This window comes from Plodia interpunctella, chromosome 6, assembly GCF_027563975.2.
Source record: "Plodia interpunctella isolate USDA-ARS_2022_Savannah chromosome 6, ilPloInte3.2, whole genome shotgun sequence".
In the NCBI taxonomy this organism is placed as follows: domain Eukaryota; kingdom Metazoa; phylum Arthropoda; class Insecta; order Lepidoptera; family Pyralidae; genus Plodia; species Plodia interpunctella.
In genome coordinates, this window is record NC_071299.1 from 1,876,658 (window position 1) to 1,898,180 (window position 21,523).

At 35.7% G+C, this 21,523-nt stretch overlaps 2 protein-coding genes across 3 annotated transcripts in view; one reads left to right on the forward strand and one right to left on the reverse strand.

Annotated features, from left to right (window-relative positions):
• LOC128670487 (uncharacterized protein) overlaps positions 1 to 6,033 on the reverse strand; it is a 56,317-nt gene extending 50,284 nt beyond the window's left edge. Inside the window, exons 1-3 of the mRNA XM_053746184.2 lie at positions 5,830 to 6,033; positions 3,392 to 3,501; positions 2,862 to 2,992 (exon numbers count right to left, since the gene is read on the reverse strand). Of these exons, the coding sequence (XP_053602159.1) occupies positions 2,862 to 2,992; positions 3,392 to 3,499 (239 nt within the window). The 5' untranslated portion in view covers positions 3,500 to 3,501; positions 5,830 to 6,033. The remainder of the gene's footprint in view (positions 1 to 2,861; positions 2,993 to 3,391; positions 3,502 to 5,829) is intronic.
• Positions 6,034 to 6,624: 591 nt separating this feature from the next.
• Pdss2 (Decaprenyl diphosphate synthase subunit 2) lies at positions 6,625 to 21,069 on the forward strand. 2 transcript variants are annotated; one of them, XR_008404771.2, is made up of 8 exons: positions 6,625 to 7,218; positions 9,276 to 9,407; positions 11,173 to 11,367; positions 13,678 to 13,814; positions 18,067 to 18,227; positions 18,563 to 18,754; positions 19,453 to 20,398; positions 20,471 to 21,069. XR_008404771.2 is itself a non-coding variant. In XM_053746131.2 (7 exons), the coding sequence occupies exons 1-7, from the start codon at positions 6,905 to 6,907 to the stop codon at positions 19,603 to 19,605; spliced, it is 1,284 nt and encodes a 427-aa protein (XP_053602106.1). In that variant the 5' UTR covers positions 6,625 to 6,904; the 3' UTR covers positions 19,606 to 21,069. The 2 variants fall into 2 exon arrangements, 1 of the variants encoding a protein (XP_053602106.1); XM_053746131.2 differs by having other exon boundaries at positions 19,453 to 21,069.
• Positions 21,070 to 21,523: the final 454 nt, after the last annotated feature.

Sequence of the window (21,523 nt, forward strand, 5' to 3'; positions counted from 1 at the left end):
TGACTGTAATTTATTAATGGAGCTAAGCGATTGCGAAAATACAAAATAGTAGAAAAAGTCAGTTACACGCGTTTATTACGTCATAAAAAGTCGATTCTTATTGTAAAAAGATGTCTTTCGTTTCCCATTGAGAAGAGATATTGACAAAAATCCAATAACTTTGCACATCATAACCCTAAAAGGTAAGTAAAAAGATTCGATTTATACGTTTAATATAAGTTTGTGATTCGATGATATCACAAAAAATATTAGGTAACTTCGTCATATTATTCAAATAATAGTGAGACGAGACGAGCACCAATATTCCGAACAACTGAACTCACTGCGATAACGACTGACTCGGTTTCAATATCCACATACTTAATAGGTGAACGACAAATATGGCAAGGCAGCGCGACTCTTGCGTCAATTCAATATACATTGGTTTTTTAAGTCTAACATTTTTAGCTGTTGTATCCATATCAATCACGTCACTGTACTGGAGGCGTCCTATCAGGTTATATTCTAGGTGTGTACTAAATTTCAACAAAATCCATAAAGTAGATTTTGCGTGTTGATTGATAAACATCTTTAATCACATCAATTTAAAACATTAGTAGGATATGATATATTTTCTTTCGTGGCTCATGTTGCCGCTGTCATCGCAGTAATCACTCATGCACGCACAGCGTCGCAGAGCATCGTGCGACGTTCAGTAACTAACTTAGGATGCGGGTAGCTATCCAAATCAATATCGGGGATATTTATCGAGATATTGCGTGAAAAGAGAGACGAATAGAATCAGCCATGTTGGTTGGTTTTTAAAGCGGGTTTTATTATTGCAATGAGATAGCTATCAGATTTTCTGCTGTTATCTGTATACTGATAGTATCTGTCTGATTCTTTGATCTCTTTCTCATTGTTGCTCTCTTTCTCTTTCTCGCTTGTTCTTTTTATTGTAAGATATTGCTTTATTTTATTTTCACTTACACTTCGAAATCACCAGAGCACCGATTACTAACTAGTTACTTGACCAGGGCGCTGCTAGCCACACACAGACACATGACAATTTTTCCCGGCTTCGCTCGGGTAAAAATTTAATAAATTATACACCTTCTTCAGGAACCACATTATCTATTGGTGAAAACCGCATGAAAATTCGTACAGTAGTTTTTGAGTTTATCGCGAACAGACAGACAGACACGCTTTATAATATGTCAGGATGAGGATGGTACAGAAACTTCCGAGCGCGAGTTCGACTCGCGAGTTTTTTAGTCGGTAACTATAATTTCACGGCAATACGAGTGAAGTGGGGTCTATTGGTACGACCTAATTGGCAAATTGACAAGAAACCACAGTAAGAAACAGTCTCCAAGTGTAATTTACAGTAATATATTTCCCATCTTAGACGCATAGTGCAGAATTTGGCAGAGCGTAAGTGTATCAAATCATTCACATTGTCAAATATAGCAATATTGTATTATTTATTGGTCGCAGTCACAGCGACAACTTGTATGCAAGATTTCGTTACAGTTCATTTAAGCGAGGAAGAAAAAAATAATTGTGATTTGCGTTTATAACCTGCTCTTTCCCGCTCCAATTTGGGAATAGGATCCCTCCTATACGGATTGGACAATAATCATGAAGACCTTTTTTCATAGCAAAAGATCTCCATGATATTTTCTTTAAACTCATATTATTTTCATAAATAACTAAGGACGGTGTGTTTAGAAGATTCTCAGAGACGAGACTTAAAAATTAATAAATAATAATAACTTTATTCACCAAAGAAAAAGTACAATAATTGACAGAATCATTTTAGTACTTGAAAATTGTAAAATTTCTTTGAAAGAAACGTGGAAAAAAATTAAGTAGGCATTTGTTTTTCGCCAAGAAGGGTTACGTTAGCCGGTTCGCCGCAATGCATCTACTGCCACAGAACAACTGCATAACTCGCCTCGTTTCGTGTCTGATAACATTGAACATTGACTGTGACCTTGTCATGCGCTATGCCGACTTGTTTTTACAATCGCTCCGAATTAAATATGCTATGTAAATTTACATATTCACATACGTCTCGTTTCTCTACGACATATCTTCAATATTATTTATGTTCTTTGGCCAAATAACGCGTCGTAAACTTGACATCGTTGAGAAGTTTAGAAGCACATGATGCGGCGTCATATTCCTGATCGTCGAAGTCAAGGAAGGGCACCAAGTGGATGGTGGACTGACATGATATGATCTGCTACAAGCAGCAAAGTCCACAAGGCCTCACCAATAGAGAATCAGATTTATGACTGAAGACAAGAACCGTGAACTGTGAATTAACATTTTTGTGTAAATTGGTACATTAACGTATGGTTCCTAAATTACGTGAAGTGTCTGTTTAGTAGCATGGTATAACAATCACGTGGATAACCCAACGGTCATGCATACATGTCTACTTAGCGTTAGCAAAAGCTCTAAGAGGTATGCAATAAGATAATTAAGTAGAATCAATGAAGCGTAATTGAATAATAGATTGTGCAGTGTTATTGATATATAAATGTTGCATATTAACTACTGGCGGTCCGCCCCCGCTTTCCTCGGGTAAAACCATAATAAAAAGTAGCCTATAGTACTCTTGAAGGTTTCGCCTGTCTATGTGCTAAATTTCATCAAAACCGGCCCAGTAGTTTTTGAGTTTGTTCATTACAAACAAAAATACAAATCTTCTCTCCTTATAATATACGTATGGATGACGATAAGATAGTAACTAATGATAAAATCATAATAAAATAGAATAGTTTTATTTTACATTAATAATTTAGTGTTTGGTTATCTTGTGTATTTATTTTTTACGCAGTCAAGTAGCCAATTACAAAATATGTCATCATTACCTGAGCTGAGCGCAGTAGAACTGGTGCGGTATGGCGGTTAGAACGCCTGCTCCGTCGCCGGTGTCGTTGTCGCATGCGCACGCGCCGCGGTGCTCCATGCGGTTCGACAGCACCTCTGCATCGCGGACGATCTGTTAACAAGTGTTACATATTCTTTACATATTGTATCTTGTCTAAGTATTACAAACAAGTATATACTAAGTATTTGACAAAGATTTATACATATCATGGTTGGTAAAATTTACGAGCAGAGGTATTTAAAAGTACCGGCAAATATGGTGGATGACAGAATTGATCGAGTAAAAAAATGCATAGCGCAGGCACGAACCTGCTGCCACAGCGCAGACGCGTAGACACATTTATGTACACATAATAAAATTGTACATTATGTGGGCTATGTATAATTATGGCAGATATTATGAGGCTAATAGAAGCCAAAACAATTATTTTAGATTTTTTGTCTGTCGACGGTGACCACTGGACCGCGTGCATGTTTGCCTGTTTGGTAATTAAAAAAAAAAACTACTCACTTTATGACTACGTTTCCCGTCGATAGCAACAACAAATCCAACGCCGCAGGCCTCGTGCTCGTTCTGAGGGTCGTACAAGCCTTGCTTGACCGGCCCTTCCCACTCCATACCTGGAATTGTCAAAATCTTTTATATCACGGACCAAATTTCTCTTATCTTAGCTTTAAGGTTGAGGAAGGAACTGTGAAAAAGCTCTCACAGTTCCTTCCTCAACCTTTGGACCAAATATCTCTATATTCTTGTGATGATGACTAATTCAACTTGTTCACAGGTACAATGAAAGCTGCACAGACATGAAGTAAAGGTCATATTCTGTTAGGTAAGAGATGGAACCATGGCGGAACCGCTTAACCTTCCGCTTAACATTCTTTTTGTTAGAGAAATGGCAATATGTCAACTCTCTCGACACAATCCAATTTGTGAATAAACATAAATCACAATACCGGTTCCAGCCTGACAAACAACAGAGAAATCATATTAAAACCTAAAACTATACTAATACCTTTTAACCCTTTGTGTATAGAAACCCTAAAAACCATAACATCTCCATGTAGAAATTTGAAATAGAAATTTCGAAGCATTGTGTATTTGTGTAAAATAGGTTTGGAGCAGCATACATTATTAATGTAATAGACATGATATTTTTAAAATCCTTACATTGAAGCAATGTTAGTTGGCCCTTTGAAGGCTGACTACATAGCGACGCCAATTCATCACTTTACCTTGCCCTACAAATAATATGTTATCTCGGATCAATGACATTAAAAATATTGCGCAAAGCGTATCACGTCATACCTACACCATCGATATTTTATAACGGGCCGTCGTAAATTTCCGAATCGAATATTTTTTTTTATAACAACATTTTAAAGTAGTGAATATTCTTTTTATAACAACATTTTAAAATAGAGTGAAGCCATTGCCCAATACTGGGACATAAACGCCTAATAAATAAAAAAAAACAATTTTAAATATCAACATATCATGAAATTATACACAGCCTTCGCAACTGATAGGTAACAGCATTCCCAAAGCAGGTAAACATTAGGCAGGTGGCCGGTCGCAAAATACCAGGCGGATGTTAAAAATTTTAAGTTTTATTTCTTATGCTGACCTCGGGCTTCGCGACCTCACAGCCTGAATGCAGGGAACACGCGAGTATGAGAGTGCTTTTATCATAATGTTTTTTTAAAAACTTTCATAATGCATTTGGCATGGGTTGATAAATCTATGGCAATCATTTTATCCAACAAACAAGTTATGTTGTCATCATTCTCAGACAGTGATAGATCACACGGGATGGTCCTTTCTGTTACACCATTTTTATAGATACATGCTATGACGGAATTGAGCTTACAACAAAACATGTACTGTTTGGAATATTCCATAGGTTTGCTGCATTGTCATCATTTAAGATAGGTCAGCTGTGCCATGTTTTGAACAGAACATTTGTTCAAAAACATAAAAAGGGGCGTGTTCGAACATGTTTTACAACAATAAAATCATGTTTTTGAACAATGTTCTGTTCAAAACATGGAGCAGCAGACCCCCCCTTTACATATACCAAAATGCCTACCTAGTATTCTTTATATACTAATTTGTAACATAATTTGGTAACCAATATGAATGTTATTGAATTGTATTATTGATACCTTTCAAACTGTTGTTTTCTTCTACCCATTTTCCCAGTTCATTCCCACATTGAAGACCTCTGTTGGCCTAATGATTATCATACCGGTCTGCTACGCTGGGTGTCCTGGGTTCAATTCCTGGTCAGGTCAAGATGGAAAATGATCTTTTTCATATTGTTGTGGGTCTTGTATGTTTGTAATGTATGATCATCTAGAACTTACTTTGGTGTTGTGACAATCTGGTTGGCTGTGATTTGTCCATACACATTTTATTTAAGTACTTATTTATTCACTATTGAAAGGTAACGTAATACAATTACAATGAGGAAAACTAAGACTTCAGGCACTGATACTTTTATAATTACATAGGCATTATAAAATTGTGGAAGTCAAATTTGAGTTATGTCATTCTGAATGAACCCAATATTATTGATTTTCTCTTGTATACTGGATTGGTTACAGGTTGCAGGAGTTAACTAGATAGGTATACAAATTATGTACCTACTAAATTCATCGATGATTGGATGGTTTCATTGAAGAATATGCCTTTAGTTATTGCACCGAATTTAAAAGTGGTTAGTGGTTAATAGTATTGTGTAAGTATATAAGTATCAAGAAAAATAATAATTACCTATGGCTATGATAAAGTTTAAATAGGTATTTATGTAAAAAACGAAAACTGGGCGAAACTTATTCTCAAATTGCTAGCGAACCGAACCACGTAGACCGAGAACCACTCGTAGTCGTGGATATATTTGTTAAAGACGTAGACTCAATGAAAATAAGATTGAACCAAAAAAAACTCACCTTAAAATAACTTCGAAAAATTAAGAAATTGTGTTCGGTTACAACACTGTGTACTGTCCACACTTTCACAGTTATGGTTTACTTGAAAATCAAACGCAATGCAATCAGGATTACAGTATTTTAATGAAACACTGAAAATACCGGCAATACGTAGTGTCCGCGCTCTCCAGACGACTACGACAACCGGCGGTTCGCGAATGACTGACCGAAGTGACCGACTAATTGACATTCGTTGAACTGAAAAACCATTTCAATGTAACAAGCAATTGAAAAATATCCTACGCAATGGACAGTGATGGTTGGCGAAGTAGAGGGGAAGTCTTTGCTCATCAGTGGAACACCACAAGCTACTAAAAATAGACCCACAGCCAAAGTGACTTAAAAGTAGAAAATATATGTTTAATCCAAACAAAATGTGAAACCATTGTTGATTATTCAAGATAGTACGCTCGCAAATGTAACCAATACATTCTGTCCGTGGTTCGTGGTTAGGCGTTGACAAAATGTTAGAGTCTTTTAAATCAGTTTTTACATATTTTATCACGAATACAATGATTATTTTCCCCATTTTTAGGGATTAATTCATTACACTGACAACACTAATGTAAAAGAAGGAGAGAACGAATGAAATATCAATTCATGTTCATTCACTGCCACGAATGCCACTGTCAATTTCAATGTATGTCAACGTTTTTTATGAAGTTAGCTGCAGAAAATAGTTAATGTGTAGCGGTTGGCTACCCTTAATTTTACGTCACCTCCGTTACGGCCTCCATCTATTCATTCATTGGCCATTGGCCAGTTTGTATTTTTAGCGCGAATGAATAGCTCGCGAGTTGAGGTGCTGTGAAAATATTCAAAAACTTTATTATTTTACTAATACAACTGATTCTGAAAACACAGGAGTCTAAAAACAAGTTTGTAATATTGTTCATATTACAATATAGCCGGTTACACATAGTGTGATTGCTACAATTTAATGTCAAGTGTTGCGAAAACAATACACTTTCGCGCCCTCGAATATTACTGAATAAAGTGTTTGTGCTCATTGGTATTCCCGGTTAGTACAGTGAAAATGAGTTTGAGTAGGTTGAGAAGTGTCGTCGCAAGGTGTGAGCTAGTGAAAGTTCCTGCTTCAAGCGTATTGGTTTCGAAACTGTGTGGACCTTGTGCTAGGGATGTGAGCACACATAGTGCGCAATTTGGTAGTGTTGCGACACATAATGCGAAGCCCGACTGGAATAGGGCTGTGAGTGAGGCTGAGAAGATCGTGGGTTACCCGACTTCCTTCCTAAGTCTTCGATGGGTGCTCAGTGACGAGATTGCGAATGTAGCGCTACATCTCAGGAAACTGGTTGGCAGTAATCATCCTTTACTCAAAACTGCCAAGTGAGTATATAACTATGTAGTATTAAATTATTTCCTTTATCAACTCACTGCTTAATTATATCCATTTGGATTTATTCATGAAATGAAATGAAATTTATTAAATGAATAAAACTTTGCTACATTGCTTATACAATTGGTCCCACACTAGGCAACATGCCTGTCCTATGGTAACCAATGTTATAGACCATAAATATAACGTTAACAGTAGCCGACAATAGGTTTATAGTAGTAGTTACAGGCTTATACAATTCCAAGGTCAAGGATACTACTAATTTAAAAAGATAGGAAAAAAAAATCAAAAAAAATTTATCGTCATATTACATGTGGAGATGCTTCACTGGACCTGACAGTAAATTAGACTGGAATCTGTAGAAACTGTTCAGTATCAATGTAATCCCATTTCTTTATGAGCGATGTGATTAGGTGCTTACATTTTCCAAGACTCGATCTTCTGATGTCCGTTTGACGCGCTATTTTGTTATATATTTAGTTAGAAATGAACGGGCTAAACCGTTGGGCAAACTTAGTATTTGCACAAGGCAATTTATCCATGAATACTCGTTTCTTAAGTTTCATATTTTGGTAGTTGGGTAGTTTCAAAACGGAATTGTGTTTATTCAGAACTAACCTTAGAATATATAATTTTCGAACACTTAATACCTCTGCCTTTTCATATAGAAGGGATGTACCGTAACGATAGGAAGAACTTCATTACTCACTCATTTATCCAAATGCCTGTTTCCATACGTTTAAGTCATACTAATTAATCTTATAATATTTACTTTTATCCTTGTCATTGGATTATCTGAGTTCCCAGTTTCTTTTGCATTCAACGACATCCAATCATTGAAAATTCGTCGTTATTGCCATAAAGAGTTGTATAAATTACAAACTGGGGCTGTGACGCCGCGAATCCTTAGATTAGCGTGAGAAATAAATCTTTTAAATTTTGAAGAATCTACTGTGATTTTACAACTGGCTCGAAGTGTGCCCTCCATGGGAATCGTATTGCTACCTCTTAGCTGCTTAGGGTGTGTGCCGCCTCGTTATCTCGTACGACATACATTTTATTATATATGTATAGAGTATTCCTAATGTAGGGCGCAACTAAATGCCACGGAGTTTTGTTCCAATATGATATAGCATTTTTTTATTATAGAATAATCTCTAAAACATGGTAATTATGTCACGATTTTGAAAAGTTTAATTTTTCATTTATAGGACAATAGTGTTTACACACTATTGTTTTGTCAGGTTGCGGTTAAATATTTTTGTAGTGTAATAGGATCATTAACAAATGAAAAGTTACTTAGATTAATGTTTTCCTAATGTTCACCAAGTTTTGTGATTCATCGGATAGAATTACTGTGTACACGAATTTGAAGTTATTTTAAAATTCACCGCAGCCTTTTAATTTAAACCAAATGGTAGAATTACATTGTTAAATATAAATGTAAAAAAGACAGCGTTTTCAACCAACTATCAAAAATTGTCATAAGAAATAAAACAAAAATATAAATGAACGTAATTATAACGATGTCGAATACAATATGAATGAATGAAGGTATGCGTAGCTCATACATCAAATTGCTAATTAAATTAGTACCTGAGCGTTCTTTTATTAAATTTAAAAAAATATATGGAATAATGGAAAAAAAAACATTTCCCAGATATGGGACCTAGTTAAATCGATTTTTTGGCACCGATGTTTCAAATTTTAACAAAATCGTTTACATTCGTTCGAAAATGCGATTTATGAATATTGTTAGTAGTAGTAATATATGATGAGCAATTAACTGTAGAAAGACGTTAGATGAGTTTCTTTTTTTTTTTAAATATAGGTTCAGCAATTAACTGTGGAGTGTACTGCCTACTTGTTTGTATTCTAAGGCGGGACATAGGGCGTCCACATTGCACAGAGATGACGATCTCTGTCGGTTCTGGGCTAACCGCTTCACTTCAGACCAGGTCAGCTCGATCGTCTTGAGCTCCGTTGCAATTGTGCGTCACCAGGTCTACCCACTTAATAATTTTATATTTTTAACTTGTTTTCCCAGAAACCTACTGTACAATGGGAAGAACAACATGCAAGCGTGGGGCCTCATCGTGCTGCTGGTGTCGAAGGCAGCTGGCCACAGTCCTGAGATACCTGACATGGAGCAAGACAAGGCTGCAGGAGTGTTACACAGGTAGCGGATTCTTATCCACCAATTTTAGTAGCTTTCAGCACTTATTTTTTAACAATCACTGTTGTAAATTAGAAAATCAACGTTCTTATTATTATTTGTGAAATTCGAATACATCCATAGAAATGTGAAAGTCTGTCTGTTCTGTTTTTTGAAACTTGGTATGCATATAGTTAAAGACCTCAGTTCAGACATAGAGTACTTTTTTCAAATGTTAATCCCCAAATGACTATATGTGACTGGTGAATGTTTGTATGGAAATCATGTCTGTTCCACTTCGCAGAGAAATTCAGGCGGGTGAAGTTGCGGGCAAAAGCTAGTTTTTGTATAATCCTCATGCGGACTGAATTATAATATAATCTAACATATTTCTAAGGACAAAATGGTAACTACAAATTTCCATTACACGCATCTTTGTACGAGTACTGGTGAAAGCTGTTTAAAAATTAATTATAAAAATAATTAAAAATCAAACTCAATGCCCGTATCAATGTATGTCAAGAATTAATTATCTGATACAGCAAAAATTCACATGTAAATAACACTAAGCTTATTGTCAAAAAAACACAAATATTAATCTTGCATTAGACATTATCCTTGACCGCGATTTCTCTTTCCCATTTCCTTAAAAGTTCACGACCACAGGTTAGATAGGTGCTAACCACAGTTTGTGTTCGTTTGAATCAAACATTTAAATCGCTATTTTCTATCCTGTACTTGTTTTGCTTTTTGTTTAATAAAAATCTTGAACGCGGCGTTGAATTTAATTTAAATATAAAATTACTTCAATTCCTTAACGCTAAGTATTATATAGCTCTCAATATAAGTGTATATTGCAATTTTCCATGCGTCTTGCACATCTTATACGTCATAATACGTTGACTTCGGTTATGTAAGTATTGTATTTTGCTAAAATCTCCCAAGGTTCTGCTCCATCATAAATGCAGTAAACCAACCAATTCGTGCATTTATCTCGTGGTCGAATTGATTACTGACCGCGCTATAAATAATGAGTGTTATTTTATGTTATGATAGTGTTACAATGTTGAGTAATGTTGCGTGATGATTTGTTGTTTAAAAAAATCCCACCTACATTCTGTCATAAAGTTAAGAAATTGTGGACGCTGTTACCTGGCAACACAGTTTAGCAACCAATCTTGACCATTCTATTTGGTATTGCAATGGCAAAAAATATAGTACATCAAAAATCTGTTTTCTTCACTTTTTTAAAAAACTGTTTTTTTTGTAAAAGTGCAAATCAACGCAATAATACGCAATTGTGTAGTAACTATGTATTTGGAATATAATATTATATATGGCTTTTCTGCTCTCCGTATCCCATATTGGTACCTAGTTACGAAATACGAAACACATACATAACGAATAACATGTTCCACGTTTAATGGAAGAATACAGTCGCCAGGTTAATATGTAACTACTTATTTATACTACTTTTAAATGATTATCCTATTAATTATTATAAATGCTAAATTTGTGTGGATGTATGTGTGTGTATGTTTGTCACTCTTTCACGCAAAATCTACTGTACTGATTGTTATGAACACGGGTAGAATATAACCTGGAATAACACATAGGGTACTTTTTATTCCGAAATTTCAACGGATGCGAAGCCCCGGGGCACAGCTAGTTCAACATAAATACAATTCCTAGCGTTCTTAACAATGTTCTTATTTTATCCTTTGCTCTGGTAAGTACCTTACTAATTAAGAATTCGATTTTCTTCAACAAAGATTTTATTTATTCCCAGCCAACGCGCGTTAGCAGAAGTGACAGAGATGATCCGTACATCCCACTTGGTGCACAAAGGTCTGGTGAACATGAACGCGCGCCAGCAGACGACCATCGCAGGGGAACCCGACGACATGATGTTCGGGAACAAGATCGCGCTGCTCAGCGGCGACTATCTGCTCGCCAACTCGTGCTCCGAGCTCGCCAACTTGCGGTGTGTTCTCTTTGATGTGACTCTCATCAAAAATGTACTTTATATTATACATTACTGTGTAATATTAATATTTAATCTAACTTTGTTCAACATCTAGACAATGACGTGTACAATACTCCAACTACCCCTACCTTTTAGTGAATACTTTCGTTTAATCTATTTACATTTTGTTACATATGTACGGCCGGTTACGATACATCGTTGCATCAGTGTTTCTGCTGATAAACAGTTAACTCGATCAGGTTTAGTTGATGTAATCTGAAGACGGAGTACGCAGAAAGTGAAAGTTTACCTTATGACCGAAATTAACCGCTCGTTTGTGTGATGGATTAGACATGTACTCGACCTCGGTGTCGCAGTGGTAAAGCGCTCCCCGGTCGGGTCATGATGGAAAATGATCTTTTTCTGATTGGCCCTGGTCTTGGATGTTTATCTATATATGTATTTGTTATAGAATATAGTATCGTTGAATTAGTATCCCATAACACAAGTCTCGAACTTACTTTGGGGCTAGCTCAATCGGTGTGATGTCTTTGTTTTCATTCTTCCTCACTGTCGTAACCCTCATGGCTGAGGCTCGTGGTCATTACGTGGATTGAAATACACGTAACAATTTTCTTAGCACTGTTAGAGTTGTGGTTTGTTATTGCCTTCTCCATTTCACACACGAGTAAATAATCAACCAGTGTAGTGTGTTTTCCTTCACCGGGAGCAATTGCTGGTCACTTAAAAAATAAGAAAAACTTGAATATATTTAATCTTTCAAAGTGATTAACGAAATGCTATGACATAGCATATGATTGAAATAGTACTTACTCCATCCGGGGCGTTTAAAAATGGTGACTAAGTATAGTTTGGGGTTTCCCCTTGGATTTCTCAGCGGTTCTTAACGCCATTACGTTGATGCATTGCAATTTACAGTACAGTAAAGTGACAAATATTACCGTGAGGTATGTACAAGAATTACAAGAATTATTGCTTACGTCTATATGTCTCTAAGCTTTCTTTAACGCAACGTCTTTTGATGTAGTTTTCTTTCACTGTCACTTAGACAAGTGTGCCAGGAGGTAGGTACTTATCTATGCTCAAATGAATCTATGTTGTTAGCACTTCCTTGTGTGATCAAAAGTAAGAGTCAGTGACCCACTAGTTTTGTTTGTTGGACAATATAAATGGTTGACTTAGAAATTACTTTTGTTGTGAATGGAAAAGTTTGGCTCATATAATAAAATTCAAAGAACAATTGATAGATTTCATATAATCATATAATAAATCCTCGGGGCTTCGCTCCCGTGGGAAATTCGGGATTAAAAGTACTCTATGTGTTATTCCAGGCTAGACTATTCTACCCGTGCACTAAATTTCATAACAATCGATTCAGTAGATTTTGCGTGAAAGAGTAACAAACATACATGCACATAAATCCTCACAAATTTTCGCATTTACAATATTAGTACGAGTTCCTATACGTACTTTTAACCAAACCAGTCCCTATGATTATACCAGAGGTATAAGGAATTTTGAAACTGATTCAAGGTCGATAGACCTTTTAATTCATTCGAAAAGGAATAGGTAAAGACAACGTATTTAAGCTGCAATATTGTATGCACTTGCAGCTTATTCTACAAACCGGTTGAAACGTTTGGGATTTTGTCACGTCCTTAAACGCTGTGGCATGGCTTCGCAACCTTGACGCGATTGCGTTTCGAATGAATGCCGGAGATGTGTCTGTGGACATTACGAAAATGATGGCTGACAAAATTTATGACAATTATTTTGTTGAGTAAGGTCATGTCCACGTATATTTTTACTCCCAATTGGCTATTGGTCTAAACTTTTATGATTTAGAGTTACTTATTTCTGTATGTCCCTTTCTCGAATGCCTATAAGCAAAAAGAAGGGGTTAAGAAGAATGCGGTTGAAATATAGAAATCACGAAGAAAATGGATAGATTTCGATGTTTGGAACATAGTTAGATTACATACCTATATAATTGAATAAAAATTTTTTTCATTAATGAATATTTTTATCTCAAAATTTCTACTGAAGGGAACTGCTTCTCCGTTTGAAGTATGTTTGCAAAAGTTGTCCTTGTGTGATTTTCGGAAAATCTTTTCTTAAACGTATACGTTGATAGAATAAACAATAAAGACATGTGGAAACCACAGAAATCTGTGAATAATAATTGTGAAGCCAATCAGATTCTCTTTTTAAAAATAGTTGTTCTTACTGATTTCTTTGAGAAACCATTGGGCATGCGACCACAGATTTCAACGTTCTCCATTAAAAAAAACGATTTATTTTCTATAGGAATCAAGAACTGGTTGAGCTGATGTCTTCAGCGGTGCGAGACCTCGCCGAAGCGGAATTCCTGGGGGAACGCGACGAGCAGAATAATCCTCTGCCTTCCAGACCACTACCTGAAGACCAGAGGGGCCCGGCATCAGGTAGGAATCAGTAGGAAGTGAACTATCTAAAATGCATAAACATTCTAAAACATTTTAACGTTTTGTTTGTCTTACATAGATAGACCATATTGACAAGTTTAATACCTATATCTCTTTCTCACTTCCTCGCATGATCCGGTTACATTCGGAGCAGTGAGGTTACGGCTATTGGCTCGCCTGACTTTAATAGAGACGTAATTAATTTCTTATTAAGTAAGTTTTCCATTTACTGTCACAAACACGTGGTTAGAATCTAAGCTGTAAACTATCTAGCACCTACCACCACCTCATTCTCCGAATAGGTACTAATTAAAACTAAAATCAATATAGGTTTCTTGTATGTACATCAGTCTTAACTGGTTTTTATTTACGTTGGCATGCATAGCACCATAGGTACTCAGTGTGGATTTACTTGCTATTTCTTATGTATTACACGTTGGCCAAACTGTTTGGCTAACTTTCTTTGCTTATTTATGATATGAACAGGTATATTTTCGTACAAGAAAAAAATAAGAATTGTACGTGGTTTGGCCAATGTTGGTTTAAGAAAAATCCAAGTATTGTACATCGTTTGGCCAATGTTGGCCAACGGCATTATGCAAACATGGCCGCTCAGGCGGAACTGAGATGTACTTGCAAAATTCACTACGACATGGGCCTTGGTTTAATATTTATGTTTAAGACAAAATCAATATTGGTGTGACTTGAGGAAGAGTCAACTGTGAAATATAACTAGCTCCGTTCCAAGTTCTACTTTACCCGTGTACTAAATTTCCTCAGATTGTGGCGTGTTTAAATAGCAGACAAACTTTCGAATTTATTATTAGGATAGATGGCGTATTGATTGTCATGTCGGAAGTTCGCGTAAGCACTTATTGGTTTGTGCTAATTAATTAGGTGTGTTATGTTACGAACTTCGATATAGCAGGTTTATATTGGCATCTCCAAATACAATCGTGGTTTTTCTAGCGTATTACATGGCGATTTAAAGTAAAAAATGTTTTTTTTTTATATAGTCAGATCCATTAGGGGCTTCTCACTTATTGATGAGAATATATGGGCTGGGTTTAGGGAAGAAACCCGATAGACACAAGTTTACGCCCAATATTTTTCCACAAGTCAAATCAAATATTATTAAATGTCAATAACAATATATTTTAAATGGACATTGAAGTCCAGTGACGTCACGACATGAATCAAAAACATTCCTAATATAAAAAATTGCTTACTTAATAGTAAACTAATTGAGTAAAATGAAATAAAATCAGTGTTTTTTTTTAATTTAAACTTTTAAACATCTTACTTGTGCAATTTGTTTCTAACATACAGTCAAAAAGCTAATTGGGAGAATATTGGCCCTCTCTGGCCGTAGACTGTGGTAATTTTTAGACGAATAAAATATTATTGGTAAATATATAGTTAAATTACCTTGGCGCGGCCACCGGCCCGGCGTTCACAAATTGCTTCGGTTCAAGGCAAAGACGTTGCAAACTTGCGACAACATGCTATTGTTTCGTCTACTTATTCCTATATTAGTTCTGAACGCTTCGTCTGTCTCTGTGCAATATTTCATCAAAATCGGTTTTAGTTTACAGGAAAAAGGGGGAGCGGACCTCAGAGGCAATTTATTTATAAGTTAACCTCGCCTAGGGATAGCGTACTAAGTAAGCTTAAGCCCGTGCAAACTTTTGGTCAGAAAGTGTCTTGTGTTTGTTCTATCCAATATAACTAAAATTCGCGAAACTTTTATCAAAATTCATCCAATTATTTAAAGTGAACGACTAACACATTATCAATCAATATTACCATAAACATAAAATCAAATAGCGTAGGAATGATGTTATTAACATCTATTTCAATTCAAACTGACCTTTTTTTAACCGAAAATGGTGTGATTAATTAGGAAACGTAATTATAGTGTTGAAAATTGAAAGTAGCTTAGCTGTGAAGACCTAATTTCTTAATAAATTACTTATTTGATTTTGATTTCAAATGTTGCCGATAGATATTAAATCAAGAAATCTATTCTAATCAACTAATATTATATACATTAAAAAGTTTGTTGTTTCTAACCTTTTTACACTAAATCTACTCTGGTTGAGTAGATTAGATCTAGAGTTGAGTAGATCTTTGTGAAACTTGGTACACGTATCCGAGAAGGAAAGGGCATTCATCCCGGAAAAAAATGTTGAGACGGATGGAGCCGCGGGCTGTAGCTTATTATTATTATTATTAGAATAAATTTATTTATTCAGCATCTAATTTTCACATAAATTCTTTACTTCGAATTGCACTCAAACGGAATTTCTATTATGTACGTTGTGTATTGTTGTGAAAAGAGAGAGTGCAACAAGTTCAGTTCAAGTGAAAGAAGAATCAAGGTTACTTTTCTCTAAAACGGTAAGGTTAGCGGGGTCAGGACTTAGAACGTATGTTTTTCGTAGATTGCCATGCCATCTGGTCCACAAATAAATATTTGAAAGTTCTTACGTTAAAATTTCGGTATAATAGCTTTTACTCGCGGCATCGCCTGCGTTTGTTCGTGTTCTTCAGTTTTTCGTACCAATGATTCCTATTTCAGTTACTAGTTGGTATGGTTTGCCGGCGTGGCAAATATTATAAGCGAAAGTATGTTTGTTTATCTATTCACGCTTTACCTACTTAACCAATTTTCTCGAAATTTTGCATACATACTATAGTTCGAAGTGCCGCAGTTAAAAGCAAGTAGATAATAAATAGTGAACTACATAAACAAGATTTGGTTTGTATATCCTGGCACACGTCGATATCCAGAAGGATATCGATACAGAAGTATCTATACCCGCTATAGCCATTTTGTTCTGTGCGCAGTTACTTAATAGTGGAATTAGTTTTATAACATAATATAAAACAAACAAACTTAGGCAACATTGTTGGCAGTCTGTTTCTAAGTTTTCTTTTTTAAATCACGCAACGGATTTTTTTAATATATACATTTTTTTAAACCCCGACGACAGGAGGACAAGTTATAAGTTTAACGTTTCTGTCTGCTCGTGGCATTCGCAGCAGCCAAACTGATTACCGATTTCGATCCAGTATTTTATTTTATTTTAAAGAGTATTTAATCGAGAATATTCTTAGCTAAGTATTTTTGAAAAATGTGCGTTTAGGCGTTTGTATATCGTCAACTTTTTCAAGCATAACTTCGGAGGGGGTTTCTTTAAATTTTTAATATTGTAACGAGAATAACAACACAATGCACGAACTCGAATACTTTCCTTGTCACACATTCACCTATCTCACGTGTCTGTTATTCTTGTTACAATTTAGTTTACTTATATTAATTTTTTATATAATTCGCTAAATAAGACGACCTATTTATACCAACATACTCGATTTGTTCGCTACAGTAATGTATACGGAACAGCGGGTCCGATGCAAGCGATCACACGTGTATAGAATGCTAAACTTGAACGTGAGTATTGTTTTAATAAAGGATGTACTCTTTGTCTATGTAAGTTTTAAGGACTACATTCCGGCAGGCGTTGGTCGGAATTCGCCCTGTTTTAATATTGAAAACTGTTGTTAAAAAAACCGCAAAGTGCGCGTCGGACTCACGCACGAAGTGTTCGGCAAGCCCATTTTAAATATTCCGTTTATTTTGTAAATTTCAACCGACAGCGGAGTCCTTAAGTATTAGGGTCCCGTTTTTTCCTTTGGGTATGGAACCATAAATTCGACCACTATTGAGACCCATTACAAGACTCGGCGGCGGTGGTGGTCCATTGGTTAAAAAGCCCACCTAATATAGACTCTGACCTCAGACCAACTTCAACAAAAATACTTTAGAAACACGACCACTTGTTAGTTTGTGCGACTATTTCTGAATATTAATTATGCTCATTGTATTCTAACATCTATGAGTTTAGTTAATTAGTTATCTTCACAATTTTCACACACTTATGCATGGATTCTAAAAAAAATTTGACAAGGTAAGTATTTATAGAAAGACAAAAAATATCTAACAAAAATATCACGTGTTAAGTCAAATGGAGGTACAGTTTCCTGATTCTGTTTTTAAACACTGCTCTTATATTTCTCAGTGGTGGTCCACTATGGCATAAATAGGGATCTAACTGTGAAAACTATTTCTCAATAGGATAGGAAAAATTTGATTAATTGTAAAAACGAATTACTAAATGCATTATGAATTTGGACAATGTATCTAATGACAAATTCAGATGAAACCATATATTCACTCAATTACTTCCAGAATGGGACTGTATCCTGGAGCCTTTGCCGATGTCGGGGGTTGTAGGGTGTCTGCAGAGAGAGTGGGTAGCGCGACATGTGCTGGCGGCGGGTGCTCTGCTCGGGAAGAGCTGCTCCTCGGCTCTCAAGCTGGCGGGACACGATGCTGCCTTGCAGACTCAGGTAGAGTATATGATTCACTGCCAGGGACTGCCATGTCGGAGGTGGTGTTGTCTGGCAGAGAAAGTGGCGGACGAAGAAGATAGACAGTAGTGATTTCGGTCACTGTCAATGTCAAGGTGGCTAATATCCTTTGTCTCTCATTGCACGCTGGCTTTTACAAAGGCAACTACTTTGCAGGAATAGTCTATTTCATGTGACTACGATAACCAAAAAACTCTAATGTCTGCAACCCATCGGTGACTCGTATCGGTTTGCTGTTGTCCATGGGCTGCGTGTTAGCCCGCATGCTCAAAAATTGAAACCTTTGTATTGTTATTTAATTACTCTCTTTCTAGGGTTACCTATTCGGTTGTCACCTAGCACTAGCGTGGCAGGCGTTCCTTGACCTCGAAGCGTTCACCGGACCGGAACCCGCTAGCTTCTCACTAGTGGGGGCGCCACTGGCCTTCACTCTGGAAGCTAGACCTGAGCTGTATTCTTACATTGAAGCCGGGAAGAAGAGTGTGCACGACGTTGATTACCATGCTGTGAGTGACTTAAACAAATCACAAATGATGAAATCAACTGAACTGAACTGTTCTGTTGATTTTATTGTTCAGTTGATTGTTGTATTTTAGTGAAGTATTTATATAATTGGAATTATATTTTTCTTTTTAGGGTCCTTTTTGCAGATACGTTAAGAAATTAAGTTACGAAGATAGTAAGATATAGTATATCAGTATTATAGATTTCTATAGGACACAGTTGCTAATTGGCACTAAAATATATTCTTCTTGTAAATCGTACCAATATTTTGTATATTATAATATAAAATTAACTACAATAATATCTAATCAAATCCTTTATATAATGTAGCATATTCCTGTCGTAGTTTTTTTTTAATTTTTCGTTATAAACGATATATTGAGACGCGTTGCATTAGCGAGCACGGGGCCCTATTAATTAGCAACGATTGTCACTTTACAACAACTAGAATACTTATTTATTATTATTATTATATTAACTAGAATATATATTTAGCTTTTTCCCCTGGTACCTAAAGTTGCCTTTGAACCGAGAGGTCCCGGGTCCGAACCCCAGTCGGTTACGATGGAAAATGATCTTTTTCTGCTTGGTTATATATTATATGTATATATATAAACACCCGAGCCACAGATTGAGCTAGCCCCAAGTTAGTTTGAGACTTGTGTTATGGGATGAAGTGTTTGTTATATTCCCCTTCTAGCTGTACCAAGCGGTATTGGGCGGGCCGGGCATAGAGCAGAGCAAGCGCTTGCAGCGCGCGCACACGGCGGCCGCGCGCCGCGTGCTGCGCGCGCTGCCGCCCAGCGACGCGCGCACCGCGCTCGCCAACATCATTGTCGCTATGCACCAGTAGCTGCATCCTCCAACCTCCTGGTTTTACACGATGCGTACACCATATGGGAAAAAGATACAGAATGTTGTGGCCGTTAGTAACGTGCTGTATATATTTGTATATTTATCTGGTAAGCCTTCTGAGGGGTTAGGCGGGTTTGCATTTCACTTCTCACCATCGAATCGATTCGAAGTGAGACGCAGCGTACCAATCGCATTGTAGTGTGGTTGTCGTTGCGTCACAATAGCGCAATGCGAACACGCTGTTCGTTCTCACTTCGAATCGATTCGACTACGGTGACAAGTGAAATACAAATCCACATTAATCCGTCTGGTTTTAGGATATATTTATTAGACTCAATCTATGACATTGTAAACTCTAATGGTAAGACATAGCGGACTACAATAATACTAATACCAACTTATGTACACCTGTTTTAAAATAAATAAATAATAATAATAAATTAATCAATAACGTTTCCTGCAAATTACCACAAATCCATCAGTTTGGTATATGGCACGAGTAGGATTCAAATCTGAGACCCTTCGACTCACAGGCAGGCGTGTTAACCATTACACCACCACCGCTTCATTGACACTGATACGTAATAATATTACGATCAACAATGTGCTTTATAATAGTTACTTGTAAGATTTTTCAGACATGAAAGATCTGAACAGTCAATATTTTGTAGAACATTTTCGGAAAAGTATCATATTTTTATATACTCTTGTATTGTGAAAGAAATATTTATGTAAAAAATGGTTAAAGTTATGTTTCGGCGGCTATTATTATTTCAATGTAATTTTTAAAGGTAATGTCGTTCTTCTATAAAAAGGTTACAAAATATGGGTAATATTACCCATATTTTGTGACCTTTTTATAGAAGAATTGAGTATGATATTTAGTTAATTGAATATGATATATCTATATTTAGTTACCACAAGGACATTATTTGATTATAACTTTTATTATAAGTATTTTATTGTAGTCTATTTTCATGTGTTTATACGAATTTTTGGAAATATTTTTTTTGGGACACGTATTTTTATACAAATTTAAAATCATACTGTTTCATTCCATTGTTGTACTGATTTTATTGCTCAAATTAATTATGGAAATCTTTTTTACGATTGGTGCTATTTTTATCGACGTTTTTAAAATTTTATTTTAGTCATTCCCTAATTTAGCTTTAAAGGCTAGTACTTATAAGTAATAAATATTTTGAAAAAAATTACACACTTAAAGCAGACCAAGTTTTATTTTTATATAATGTAATGTTAATTCTTTAGTAATTATGTTATTTTAAATGGAGTTTTATAACTAACAAAATTATCTAAAACTGCCCTCAACTTATGATTACTTGAATATGGCTTTCTCATAAAATATTGTACCATTTTATTTAAGATACGATCGAGTAGGACTGGCAACTTATTTAAGTTTTTATATTCTTACATGTATTTTAAATATACGAATTTTAAGAAATTTAATTGTATTATTTCTAATTGTAGCTATAGCGTATTCCCTTAAGATGTTAATAAGGTTATACGTGTCTTGAATGTTATGCCGGTCCCACACTATCGCCGAACGACAGATTACATCGGGAATGCACGAATATTACGCAGTTTGTTTGAGTGCTTTTATTTACGTTACGTATATGTAGTCTGGTTAAATGGCATCGATAAATGAAGAGAAAATAAGCTGTTTAAACAAAAATACTATTTTAACCAAATGTCTTCAACACAGAGGCTTTGTATAAGGAGAAGTTCGCTGTAATAGCCATAATTATATCTTATTATAAATTTTATAGACCTTATATTTTGTTGCATTTCAGGTGTATGAAAGAGATAGGTTGAATATCTACGCAGTTTCGTATATGTATAGTATAGGTATTATTTGTAAAACTATGTTACTTAAATCAGGTCACTAAATGTCTGGA